The following is a 13650-nucleotide window of genomic DNA, read 5'->3' on the forward strand; positions in this document are numbered from 1 at the left end:
ACTGAGGGTTGAACACATCCTCATGCACGTCTCCATCACAACCCCCTTTCGTGCAGCTGATGCTGGCTATTTAATTGGGAATTAAAGGGAAAGCGCCCTATTGGAAGGAGCTGCACTGAGACGGTTCAGAAAAATTCAGGGCCGTCACACACCCCTCCCCTGGAAAAAGCCGACCATTGCCCTGGAAGGCACATCTTGGTCGGGGAAACCGAGAAAGGTCTCCTCATCACTTTTCTCTACAAAAATATTCATTACTTTTTGGAGCTCACGCTCCTCAGCTGAGGAGTCACAGGCCTTAAGGTGCGAGACTTCTGGGTCTGGGAATCCGAGAAAAGTATCCTCACTATCCTCTTCAAAGATATCCAGGACCTTGCGGCGCTCAATCGCCTCCAATTCCTCAGCCGAGGGGTAACAGGCCTTAAGGCGTGAGACATGGACGATGCGCATATCTTCACCTGTGTCCTCTTTCACCACTCGGTAGTTCAAAGGGCCCATCTGCTCCACAATCCTATATGGTCCTTGCCATTTAGGAGCGAGCTTGGCCGAGAAGAATTGTTCAGCTTTCGAGTAAGGATGAGAGCGAAGCCACACCCGATCACGAAGCTGGAACTGCATGTCTCGTCTGTTCTTATCATAATTTCTCTTCTGCTTGAGTCGAGCCTGGATCATGTTCTTTGAGACAAGAGCTCTCAAGTCATGGAGATGGCCTACCTGGTCATAGCAAGCAGCGTCTGGAGTAAGCTGCTGGGGCTGTAGCACCATATCCAAGGGTCCTCGGAGAGGACGACTTAGGTTCAGCTCTGCAGGTGTGACTCCAGTGGACTCTTGCACAGCAGAATTCAGGGCAAATCGAAACTCGTGAAGGTGCTTGTCCCAGTGTTTGTGCTGGGTCCCTACATAGGAAGCAATCATTGTCTTCAAGGTTCGATTTACTCTCTCAGTGAGATTGGTCTGTGGGTGATAGGCCGTGGTCAACTTCTGCCTCAGGTTCCATCTTTGGCAGGTCTCCTCAAAGAGATCAGAGACAAATTGGGAACCTCGATCAGACAGGATGTAATCAGGCACTCCCCAGCGAGTCAGGATCTCTTTCGTAAGGATGTTAGAGACGGTCCTTGCTGTGGCCTGACGCAGGGAAAAGAGTTCCACCCACTTTGAATAGTAATCAACAAAAACAAGTATGTACACATTCTGATTGGAGCTTCTAGGAAATGGACCCATCAAATCCACTCCTAACATTTCCCAAGGTCGGGTAACCACCGTTTGCTGCAACTTGCCAGCAGGCTTTCTACCTTCTGGTTTGTACATTTGACAAACCTGACAATTTCGGATGTGTGACTTCACATCCATGCTCAGATGTGGCCAGTAGAGTAACGCTTGCAACCGCTTGTAGGTTTTGAACCTGCCCAAATGACCAGCTAATGGGTCTTCATGGAAATGTTGAAGCAGTTGTAGGCGTAGAGTGTCCGGTATGTACATTTGGTAGAGTGTTCTGTGAGGTAGTTGTACGACTCGGTAGACTTTATCTTCAATGATGGTCAGCTTTGTGGTAGGATTGACCATCTTTTCTCCATCTTCCAGGATAGTCTGGTACAAAGCCTGTACTTCTGGATCATCCTGTTGAGCTTTCCATATTGCCTCATCAGAGATGGGAAAGTCTGTTTTGGGCGAGTCTCGACTGCTTGACAGGACAGTAGCACATGTAAGATCAGGGCCACCGTTATCACAAGTAGGAGCTCTGGACAAGGCATCTGGAACAGTGTTGTATTTTCCTTTCCTGTATTCCACTGCAAATGTGAACTCTTGCAACCGTAGAGCCCATCTTATGAGTCTGGTGCTTGGTTTGTTGGTCTTGAACACCCACACAAGGGAGGAATGGTCAGTGACCACAGTGAAGTGTCTTCCCTCCAAGTAGTACCTCCACTTTTCCAAAGCCCAGACCACTGCAAGGCACTCTTGCTCTGTTGTGGAGTAGTTCCGTTCTGCTCCATTCAATGTCCGACTGGCGAACGCTAGCACTTCTTCAGTGCCAAGTCCAGTCTGTTGGACTAGGACAGCACCAAGTCCAACATCACTTGCATCAGTGTAAACAACAAAAGGGCAATCAAAGTTGGGATGACCTAAAATGGGAGGTGTGACGAGATGTCGTTTCAGGGTTTCAAAGGAAGTCTGGCACTCTGCCGTCCATTGGAATTTCGCTCCTTTTCGCTTCATCGCGTTGAGGGTTCTGCCACCTGGGAGAAGTTAGACACAAACCGATGGTACCATCCAGCCATACCAAGGAACCGTTGAAGGGCCTTGAGTGTGGTTGGCACAGGAAGTCTTGTACAGCCTTTGTCTTTTCAGGATCCACATGAATGCCGTCGAAAGACACAATATGGCCAAGGAACTTCAGGGAGGTTTGGCAGAAGTTGCTCTTCTTCATATTTAAGGTCAGACCAGCTTCTCTTAGCTTGTCCAACACTGCTTGAAGATCTTGAAAGTGTCTTTCTCTGTTCTGAGAGTAGATAATTATATCGTCCAGGTAGACGAAACAGATCTTCCCTTTGAGCTCACCTAACGCAATCTCCATGAGTCTTTGGAAAGTGGCAGGGGCATTCTTTAATCCAAAGGGCATCACCTTAAAGGAAAACAAGCCCTCGGCACAGACAAACGCAGTCTTGTCCTTGCTTTCCTGGTCCATCTCAACCTGCCAATAACCACTATTGAGGTCAAGGGTAGTGAACACAACAGCGCCAGACAATGACTCCAGGATCTCATGGATGGTGGGAAGAGGATAGGCATCAGTCTGGGAAACATTGTTGGTCTTCCTATAGTCCACACAAAATCTAAGACCACCAGTCTTTTTTGGGATGAGGACAACAGGAGCAGCCCAGGGAGAGGAGGAACGTTCTATTATATCTTGGGTTAACATATCATTTATGAGTCCCTTTTGGATGATTAGCTTCGCTGGGGACAAACGATATGGCTTTTGCTTGATCGGCATTTCCTGTGTAAGGAATATTTTGTGCTTCAGGAGCCTGGTGCGTCCCAGCTTTGAAGTACATACATCAGCATTATTCTGCAGCTGTTCCAACAGCCTTAACTCCTCTGGCTGTTCCAGCTGAGCTCTTCTCACAGCCTGTAAAAGGAGATCATCAGAAGGATTATCAAGGGTTAGTGGTACCGAGCAATGGCAGAGAAGACTGCCACATTTGAACCCCAATCATGTAACTTTTTAGCTTCCGATTGGTGCGGTATTAACTGAAAGGAAGGGGATGTCGATGGGGGGGCGTAGGCAGTGACTCTTGGGGTTTCAGCTCTGGTTAAAGCACCCAGAGAAGGATGGTCATTCCTGCGAAGAGAGTTAGGTGTGTTGGCCTGTTGTGATTTGTGGTTTCTGGAAGGGTTTACTTGATACGGTCTTGGACATTCAGAGGTGCCAGCTTGGCCTCAGTGGTCTGAACTGAAGTGGACACCAGGGAAACTCTGTGTAAGGAGTTGTGCCTAATGGAGGCCATGTCCACAGACACGTCCTCCAACATTTTAACACAATTAGAGAGTTCTGTCTGCAAGTGGTCTACAGTGTTAACCATGGGAGAAAAAACAGAATTAACATCCTTGAGGACCTCAGTGTGGTGATGTTGCAGGCGCCATTGGAGAGTGGCAGTGAGTTGGTTTCGTTGGTAGTCAAACTGCCTGTCCATGGCACCAGTCATTTCCCGTCTTCCACTCTCACTGAGCTCTTTCAGCATGTGGGTTAGAGTGCTCAGTGAGTTTCTGAATTCCATGGCACTCTGTTGTTGCTCTTCCCTCAGACATTTGAATTTATGGTGGATAAGAGTTTGGAGATGTTGTTGAGTCCGACGAATATCAAGGATGTCACCTTGAAGTTGTAAGACTACAACCTCTGGAGATAAACCAGACAATGGAGGAAGGTTGGGTGTCAGAGGGAGGACTAGCTCAGTACTTCCACACAGATCCATGTCAATAAGTGAGTAACTGGTTAGACCTCCTGTGGCCTGTGGCTCAGGCCGAGCATTCAGATTCCCAGGGCTCTGGCCCAAATCAACTCCATTATCTCCATTCACATTATGATTTGTATTGTCAGCTTGATGGTCAGAATGGCCCTGTGTATTCCCATTGACAGGTATGACATGGATGAGCACATTATCTTGGGGTGAATCCATTGTTTTAATTCCACACAAAATATTTGCTTTGGTTAGTTCTCAATGTTGAGCTGTCCCATCTGGGGTGCCATTTTTATGTAACGGTTTTGACTTGAGGTTATTATTTATAGGGGTGCCAGGTAGGTTGTGCCTACCAGAGAAAACATTGGTTTCTCCTTTTAGTTTGGGTGGGAATGAGTCCCATCTGGTCCGTCAAGTCTACACCAATACAAAGGACGTATGTAAAAGTCAGGAGGGAAATAAACTTTTCATAAACCCTTAAAACATTGGAAAGAACTTCAAAAACAACTATATTCTGTTGCGTGGGTTGTATTAGCAACAACAATGATTACACACACACATATAATAATATCACAAAGAGTTCTGGTTCCTCCAGAAATGTCCTGTACCTCGGGCCTAAAAAGAGTCCAGCCCGGTAAAGGAGTTCAGTGAACTCAAGTGACTTTTGTCACGCGATGTTTGTCCGTTCATTCCGTGTAGCGTAAACCCAGTATTAAACATACAATCAATATAACAATTACTTTACCACAGAACCTTAAAGCGGATCAACTCTTAATTAAGTCCTCAACTACCACTAACTACACAAATCACAGTATACATCACATCCAAACAAATGAAATACCGTATACAAAAAGGTGGTAGTCAGTCGGTCAGTCAGACAATCCAATCCGCCAATAGATCTCCAGCGGAGAAAGGCCACGAAGAACGGAGAGGTGTAGTCCAGGGACGCGAAGAGTGGATCCGATCCTGGGTAAACTCTCTTAGACTACAAAACATACGTTTAACGGCAACAAAACAAACGGAATAGAGAAGCTTCGGAACTGAGGGTTGAACACATCCTCATGCACGTCTCCATCACAACCCCCTTTCGTGCAGCTGATGCTGGCTATTTAATTGGGAATTAAAGGGAAAGCGCCCTATTGGAAGGAGCTGCACTGAGACGGTTCAGAAAAATTCAGGGCCGTCACAACATCCAGTGAACAGGTCAGGGTTTCCTATCCGCAGGCAGAACAGTTGAAACTGGAGCAGCAGCACAACCAGGTGGAATGGAGACAACCAGGAGTCTTCAGGCCAGGTAGTCCTTAGGCCTCCGGAAGGGGATGTAGAGTGAGAGAATAAGAGGGAGCGTATTCACACAAGACACCAGATAGGAGAATTAGAACAACTAACAGACTGACCCTAGCCCCCCGGCACATAGATTATTCCAGCATAGACACTGGATCACTGAGACAGGGGTGGGTCAGGGGACACTGTGGCCCATCCGACGATACCCCTGGACAGGGCCAACCAGGCAGGATATAACCCCACCCACTTTGCAAAAGCACAGCCCCCACACCGCTAGAGGGATATCAACAGACCACCAACTTACTCCCCTGAGACAAGACTGAGTATAGCCCACGAAGATCTCCTCCACAGCGCGGGGGGGGGGGGCAAAACCAGACAGGAAGAGCACGTCTGTGACTCAACCCACTCAAGTGACGCACCTCTTTTAGGAACGGCATGGAAGAGCACTAGTAAGCCAGTGACTCAGCCCCCGTAGTAGGGTCAAAGGCAGAGAATCCCAGTGGAGAGAGGGGAGCCGGCCAGGCAGAGACAGCTAGGGCAGTTCTTTGCTCCAGTGTCTTGCCGCTCACCTTCTCACCTCTGGGCCAGACTACACTCAATCATATGACCTACTGAAGAGGCGAGTCTTCAATAAAAACTTAAAGGTTGAGACCGAGTCTGCATCTCTCACATGGATAGGCAGATCATTCCATTAAAATGTATATCTATAGGAGAAAGCCCTGCCTCCAGCTGTTTGCTTAGAAATTCTAGGGACAATAATAAGGCTTGCATCTTGTGACCATATCATACGTGTAGGTATGTACGGCAGAACTAAATCCGAGAGATAGGTAGGAGCAAGAACATGTAATGCTTTTTAGGTTAGCTGTAAAACCTTGAAATCAGCCCTAGCCTTAACAGGAAGCCAATATAGAGAGGCTAGTACTGGAGTAATATGATCAAATTTTGGGGTTCTAGCAGGTGCTTTATCCGGATAGCCGGAGAGTAGAGCATTGCAGTAGTATAAACGAGAAGTACTATCCGTCATCCATCAATAATTTGCTCCAATTTCAGTCTCATTCTGAACGTCGTAATATCCTGTAAATCTGCACGAACCATAGTCTCCATGATGAATCAGTTTACACAAATTGGCTTAAATTATTTATTTACTAACTAATGAAATAATCCCACAGAAATAAATACACACGCACACAGGATAGATTATACACTGATTATTAACATGATGTAATGAAAAGTCCCTAGTGGACTAACTCAATATGATGGCTGGTTACACAATGAAAGGGGGTGGGGAACGAAAGAGCGGTAGAAGGAGAGACAAAGGAATTCAACTATTGTACATACAGTTGAATAATACGCTCATTGTAAATATGGATATTTAGCACCCTAACAAACTCTCATTCAGATTTAGAAAAGCAATGTACATATTTATGCTTGTATGTCTTTGTCGTCTCTCTCTCTTAAAACCGCCGGGTCCATTTTCTGCGGAGTCAGTCGACAGAAAGTCTCTGGTTGTGTAAGTCTCTGGTTGTCCACCAGAGGTAACCATATCCTTTGTAGTTGTAGCTTCTTGGTCTAGGAGTGTCTGTTAGAACGGATCTTCCTTAGGTGTACCACGCGGTGTTCAGCGGGTCTTGTCCTTCACTCAGTTTGTTTAGAATAAATACCACCCGTACCACCTATAGTGGTGAGAGGAAATTGTTCTTGTCTTTGGTAAAGTTTCTAAGGCTAAACAGCATAAACAGATGCAGACTGAATGTTGCTGTGTAGTCTTCTCCAATAGAGAGTTTCAGAGGGTATTACGATATAAACCAGTTCGTAACATATTCAGCTCACGCTGCACATATACTGGTCTTTAGTTTTAAACCATTTCCCAGCCGTGTAGCCACCGCTCAACGCTGTCTGGTCTCTAAAGATTCCAACCAATTCAACATGTGGATGATCCTCACATTCTAGTGTAAATTTCATTAGGAGTCCTTGTATAAATACTTTGGGGGAAAAGGGGCGTTCCCTATTTTGGCATAATGTCTGTGCTCACGTGGGCATGGTTACTGACTGGGTAAAACTTTGCAGGAAAAACAATTATCTAATTCACATTTAGTCTCACATATAGTCATTTAGTCTTCTCACAAATAGTTTAAAATTTAATCATATAAGTTCCACAACATTTAGTTGTAAATCTGATAACTGGGACGTATATATTTATAGAGTTACCGTTATTTGGTTCAACCGTCCTTAATGATATCACAAAACAACAACTTATTTGACATGATTATTGTTTAGAGCCCCACATTATTTATGTTACAAATATTGTTTCAATGTCCAACCTTTTGATGTTAAAGCTTTGGACAAGTGTCTGTTGTAACACTCAGACATTCCATTCTCAATACTGCAGAGCCCAAAGACAGTTTCTGCAAGGTATTCATGATCCGGTTGTTAAGTCATAAAACCAGGCTAAATTCATCCCTCTCCCCCTCTGCGGAAGAGGGCGCTGTAGAGCTGACCCACTGTAACCTGATCCTTCGGATCCTCATAGGAGAGTCATGACACTTTATTACTTCCACTTTTAGTGAGTTTGGTACACATCCGGTGGATAGGGAGCCATTTATTATGTTCAACATAGGAGGGCCAAGCACAAGAAGCAGCTATTTCAGTAGTTTCATTGGAATAGGGTCCAGAATGCAGCTTGACGGTTTAGAGGCCATGACTATTTTCATGAATGTCTCAAGAGATACATGATTAAAAAACTTGAGTGTCTCCATTGATCCTAGGTCCTGACAGTTCTGTGCAGACTCAGAACAACTTAGCTTTGGAGAAATACGAAAATTCAAAGTGGGCCGTAGTTTGCTTTCTAATGATCATGATCTTTTCTTCTAAGAAGTTCATGAATGTATCACTGCTGAAGTGAAAGCAATCCTCTCTTGTTGAATGCTGCTTTTTAGTTAGCTTTGCGACAGTATCAAAAATACATTTTTGGATTGTTCTTATTCTCTTCAATTAGGTTGGGAAAATAGTATGATCGAGCAGCAGTGAGGGCTTTTTAATATTGCGCGGTACTGTCTTTCCAAGCTAGTCAGAACTTCCAGTTTGGTGGAGCGTCATTTCCGTTCCAATTTTCTGGAAGTTTCCTTCAGGGCTCGGGTATTTTCTGTATACCAGGGAGCAAATTTCTTGTCACAAATGTTTTTTGTTTTAAGGTATTACGCAAGGTAAATAAAGATCCTCGGTTAGGTGGTTAAGTTCTTACGGATGAAATCCCGTTAACGGGATCAATTTGACAACAGCCAGTGAAAGTGCAGGGCGCCAAATTCAAACAACAGAAATCTCATAATTAAAATTCCTCAAACATACAAGTATTATACACCATTTTAAAGATGAACGTGTTGTTAATCCCACCAGTGTTCGATTTTCAAAAAGGCTTTACGACGAAAGCATACCGTCGCTTAGTTGAGCGGGAAAAAAACTAAGACGTTGATAAATATATTAAAAGTAAAAACCGAAGAGTTTGGCAGATAGCCAAGTACCAACATACTGCACAACAGCACGGCAACAAATCTGGAAATTGAAAGGGGGGAGGGGCTTTACCTCTTCGTGCCTTCCCTACAGGTCCTGACATCTCAGATAAATACTGTCTGTGTCTGAAATGGCACCCTATTCCTCATTCACTTTTGACCAGAGCCCTATGGCGCACTAAATAGGGAATAGGGTGCCATAAGGGAAGTCCGGCACTGTGTCTATTCTTTATCCCCGCGGACGGACGGACAAAGAGGAGGAGAAGTCAATTTGTTCCAACCATTCTTAGCAGTTTGTAAACTATTTTCTTTCTACTCTGGAGTTCCTTACCAAGATGACAGGGAATGTTCCTGAGTGGCCAAGTTATAGTTTTTACTTAAATCTGCTTGAAATTCTATGGAAAGACCTGCAAATGGTTGTCTAGCAGTGAGCAACAAGCAATTTGACAGAGCTTGAAGAATTTGTATGTGAATTAATAGTTTCTGAAGGCACTGTACCTTTTAGTTTACCAGGCTAAGCTTATTTTAAGGTGTTTTTCACATCTGGAATTTTGAGATTTGGTTGTAGCCTACTGGTACAGATTTCCACCGTTGCCAATCTCTCTCTCCTGATGAATGTCAATCCCTTGTTACTGGGCCTGCTCAATGCTCAGCATACTGTTAACATTACAGTTAACTGTAATAAAGTAGGAGCCTTGGTGTTCTTGGCCAAGTCTTATAGGATCAATGGCAATTTCCTCCCCCCGTGGCATCAATTAAAAACAGGCGTTTAGATTTAACCCTCTCCTGCCTGGCTGTTTCCCCCCATTCGTAGCCCTCTGTAGAGGATGGTAATAGGATTAAGGCTCAACACACACACACACATCTGTCGGAAAAAGCTGAGAAGGAATAGATTGAGATCTGATCCAGGGGGTTGTTTAAAGGGGGTAATTTCTCTTATAAATGGGCCTTTCTTTTGATTTAACTCTGGATGGCTCACCACTGCAAAACTGTAGCACATGTGTACACACGCAGACACACACACACGCAGACACACACACACACACACACGCAGACACACACACACACACACACACACAGCATTAGACCAGTAATCTAATGTATTAGACCAGTTCTCAGTAACGCATGAAGGGAGAGAATGCCCCTCTGTGCTGCTGCTCCTCCACAAACAAGAAAGTGACTTTCAAAGGCCTGTTTAAGTGTAGCACAATGCAATAGTTTATTTTGAGTGTGGTGTGTGTAGTCAGCAAGTCCCAAGTTAATTTCATGCTACTTTACAACACATTGGGTTCCAGTCAATGAAGAATGTCTAGCTTTGTCTGACGGTTCAGAAATCCAGAGCTAAGGGGAACGTCGTTTTGATTGGAATGCGGTTCCTTGAAAATGGAAGCACTGTTGTCGTAGAATTGTTGTTGTGCAACCATCGTAAGACTCTATAGCCTGAAGAATACAACCCTTTCTTTCCTTAAGGTTCCTGCCTTTCTGATACTCATATTATGGCAGATTGGATTTCTGTTGTTGTCGTGCATTGGAAACCCCTGTTGCTTTTTATGCAACAAAAGTACATTTTAGCTGGGAAAACAACAAATACCTTCAGAGTCTGCGATTCTGTATTTGAAATATGACAGTAATTTCCTATAATGATAGGTTGCACTGCGTCTCCATATGAACCACAATGCCCTGTGTAATGACATGTTGTGGGTCACCCGTCTGCCGCCATATTGTTCTGGCCCTGTGTCAGGCGCTCATCTGCCACAAAAACGCTCATCATGGCTGTCTGGGAGCTGCAAATGTCTGGGAGGGTTTCCCCTTGGTGTTGCAGTGACTGTTCTGCTCTCTGAGGTGATGTCTCCTTTCCCTGTTCCAGCACATTCCAGGGCTGACCAACGGGTGACATCACTGCCCTGGAGACAGACAGAGAAAAGGGGATGAAAAATGTTGAACAATAGAATGTGAGATTTAGAGTTTTTACCTCTATTTTTTGTTTTCCAGGGATTATCACGACTGGCTCTACTATGTTGGACTATCACTACTATGTGAGGAGCTTCAAGATAGTTCACAAGGAGAGGAGTCGGTGGAGGACTTACACACAGAACAACAGCACACAATACATGGTGAGTAATCCACATTCAATGATCTAATATCTGACTCCAATGTCGAATTGCCTGATCATGGAACAATATACATTTCGGTATGATTATTGGGCAACTTTATATGTAATCAATGTGTTATGTTGCCGATGAATCACAAGAATGCATGCCTTCCATTAAACCTTGCGACCACCTCCCCCTCACTCCCTCCGTCTCTCCCTTCCTCCCTGTCAGATATTTGAGGGGAACCAGGACAGTCTGCATCAGACCAGGAACACCTTCCACAATCCAATCATAGCCCGCTACCTGCGGATCATCCCTCAAACCTGGCACCAGAGGATCGTCATGAGGGTAGAGCTGCTGGGCTGCACCCATCTCAGAGGTACACATCCTATCCCCCATCTCAGAGCTACACACCCTTAACCCCCATGTCAGAGGTACTCATCCTAACCCCATGTCCAGACCACAGTACTGAGTGTTTGGGTCTGGCTACAATACCAGATAGTATTATCAGTGAGTTAGTGGATAGTGATTGATGACTACATGTATAGTTGAAGTCGGAAGTTCACGAACACTTAGGTTGGAGTCATTAAAACTCGTTTTTCAACCACTCCACAAATTTCTTATAAACGAACTATAGTTTTGGCAAGTCTGTTAGGACATCTACTTTGACATGTGCATGACACAAGTCATTTTTCCAACAATTGTTTACAGACATATTATTTCACTTATAATTCACTGTATCACAATTCCAGAACTTTACATACACTAAGTTGACTGTGCCTTTAAACAGCTTGGAAAATTCCAGAAAATTATGTTATGGCTTTAGAAGCTTCTGATAGGCTAATTCACACCATTTGAGTCAATTGGAGGTGTACTGTACATGTGGATGTATTTCAAGGCCTACCTTCAAACTCAGTGCCTCTTTGCTTGACATCATGGGAAAATCAAAAGAAATCACCCAAGATCTCTAAATTGTAGACCTCCACAAGTCTGATGTTCCTTGGGAGCAATTTTCAAATGCCTGAAGGTACCACGTTCATCTGTACAAACAATAGTGTTCAAGTATAAACACCATGGCAGCCATCATACCGCTCAGGAAGGAAGCACGTTCTGTCTCCTAGAGATGAATGTACTTTGGTGTGAAAAGTGCAAATCAATCCCAGACCAACAGCAAAGGACCATGTGAAGATGCTGGAGGAAACAGGTACAAAATTATCTCTACCCACAGTAAAACAAGTCCTATATCGACATAACCTGAAAGGCTTCTCAGCAAGGAAGAAGCCACTTCTCCAAAACCGCCATTAAAAAGCCAGACTACAGTTTGCAACTGCACATGGGGACAAAGATTGTACCTTTTGTAGAAATGTCCTCTGGTCTGATGAAACAAAAATAGAACTGTTTGGCCATAATGACCATTGTTATGTTTGGAGGGAAAAGGGGGAGGCTTCCAAAGTTGTGGCAAAATGGCTTAAGGACAACAAAGTCAAGGTATTGGAGTGGCCATCACAACGCCCTGAGCTCTGTCCTATAGAAAATGTGTGGGCAGAACTGAAAAAGCGTGTGCGAGCAAGGAGGCCTACAAACCTGACTCAGTTACACCAGCTCTGTCAGGAGGAATGGGCCAAAATTCACCCAACTTATTGTGGGAAGCTTGTGGAAGGCTCCCCGGAACGTTTGACCCAAGTTAAACAATTTAAAGGCAATGCTACCAAATACTAGTTGAGTGTATGTAAACTTCTGACCCACTAGGAATGTGATGAAAGAAATAAAAGCTGTAATTAATCATTCTCTCTACTATTATTCTGACATTTCACATTCTTAAAATAAAGTGGTGATCCTAACTGACCTAAGACAGGGAATTTGTACTATGATTACGTCAGGAATTGTGAAAACTGAATTTAAATGTATTTGGATAAGGTGTATGTAAACTTCCAACTTCAACTGTAGATAATCCTTCTGAGAGGACAATTATGAAACAGTTTCATATTAGATAACTACTGATCTGTTGGTTTACAGTTACATTACAATAAAGTGGGGAAGTAAGTTAGTTCTGTTATTTTGGTTTAGGACTGTATCAAGTTTTTGTCAAACCTGCTCACCTCTAACCCCCCCCCGCTCTCCCTCTTCCTCTTCGCTCCCTCTCGCTCCTTAGTGAACATGTCGTCCCAGGTCACATTACCCACCAAACCCAAGCCTCCGGTGGGGGACGAAGAGATCACTGAGCCAGTGCCCTCCCAGGCAGACCGCGGTACCCATCTCATTAAAACACTGCATTAACCATCCACCAGAGATGCCTTCTGTTTGTTTATGTATTAGCTGGCTAACATGCTCGCTCCTTTCATCTCTATTCTCAGGGAAGCTGGCCATCATCATCGTACCCATAGTCTTATCTGTGGTGCTCCTGCTGGTTGGGATTTGTGTATTCAAGATGCTGCAGAAGTAAGCGACTTTTTCATGTCATTTGAATAGATAATGTAATGTTTTTAGAGACCGTAATGTAAGGTTGTGTAAGGAGAGCTTGCACCTTCATAACTTGTGCATTTCCTGTCCCCATGACAACATGACTCACAAACTCAGATGAGCCTGACATTATACGTCCCCATAGCAGTGAGTTATCTCTACAGTGTGTCTACTCCCTAAAGTATGTCTGTTACGTATGTGTGGTAGATGTTGGTTGTCTGCCTCTCAGTATGCATGAGAGGGAGATGTTTTCAGGAAAAGGGAGAGTGGAAGAGAAGAAATAGATTAGAGTGAGGGAAGATACACTATATACTGTAGGACAATGAGGGTCAGGGAGATTCCTAGAACGGTCCTTTGGAA

At 44.3% G+C, this 13650-nt stretch overlaps 1 protein-coding gene across 1 annotated transcript in view; it reads left to right on the forward strand.

Moving 5' to 3' along the window:
* Window positions 1-13650, forward strand: part of LOC118398673 (discoidin, CUB and LCCL domain-containing protein 1-like) — a 50935-nt gene that overhangs the window by 24542 nt on the left and 12743 nt on the right. The window contains exons 9-12 of the mRNA XM_035794243.1: window positions 10730-10851; window positions 11062-11209; window positions 12983-13078; window positions 13185-13269. Coding sequence (XP_035650136.1) covers window positions 10730-10851; window positions 11062-11209; window positions 12983-13078; window positions 13185-13269 — 451 coding nt within the window. The remainder of the gene's footprint in view (window positions 1-10729; window positions 10852-11061; window positions 11210-12982; window positions 13079-13184; window positions 13270-13650) is intronic.

This window comes from Oncorhynchus keta, chromosome 19 (assembly GCF_023373465.1).
Source record: "Oncorhynchus keta strain PuntledgeMale-10-30-2019 chromosome 19, Oket_V2, whole genome shotgun sequence".
NCBI classification, from domain to species: Eukaryota; Metazoa; Chordata; class Actinopteri; order Salmoniformes; family Salmonidae; genus Oncorhynchus; species Oncorhynchus keta.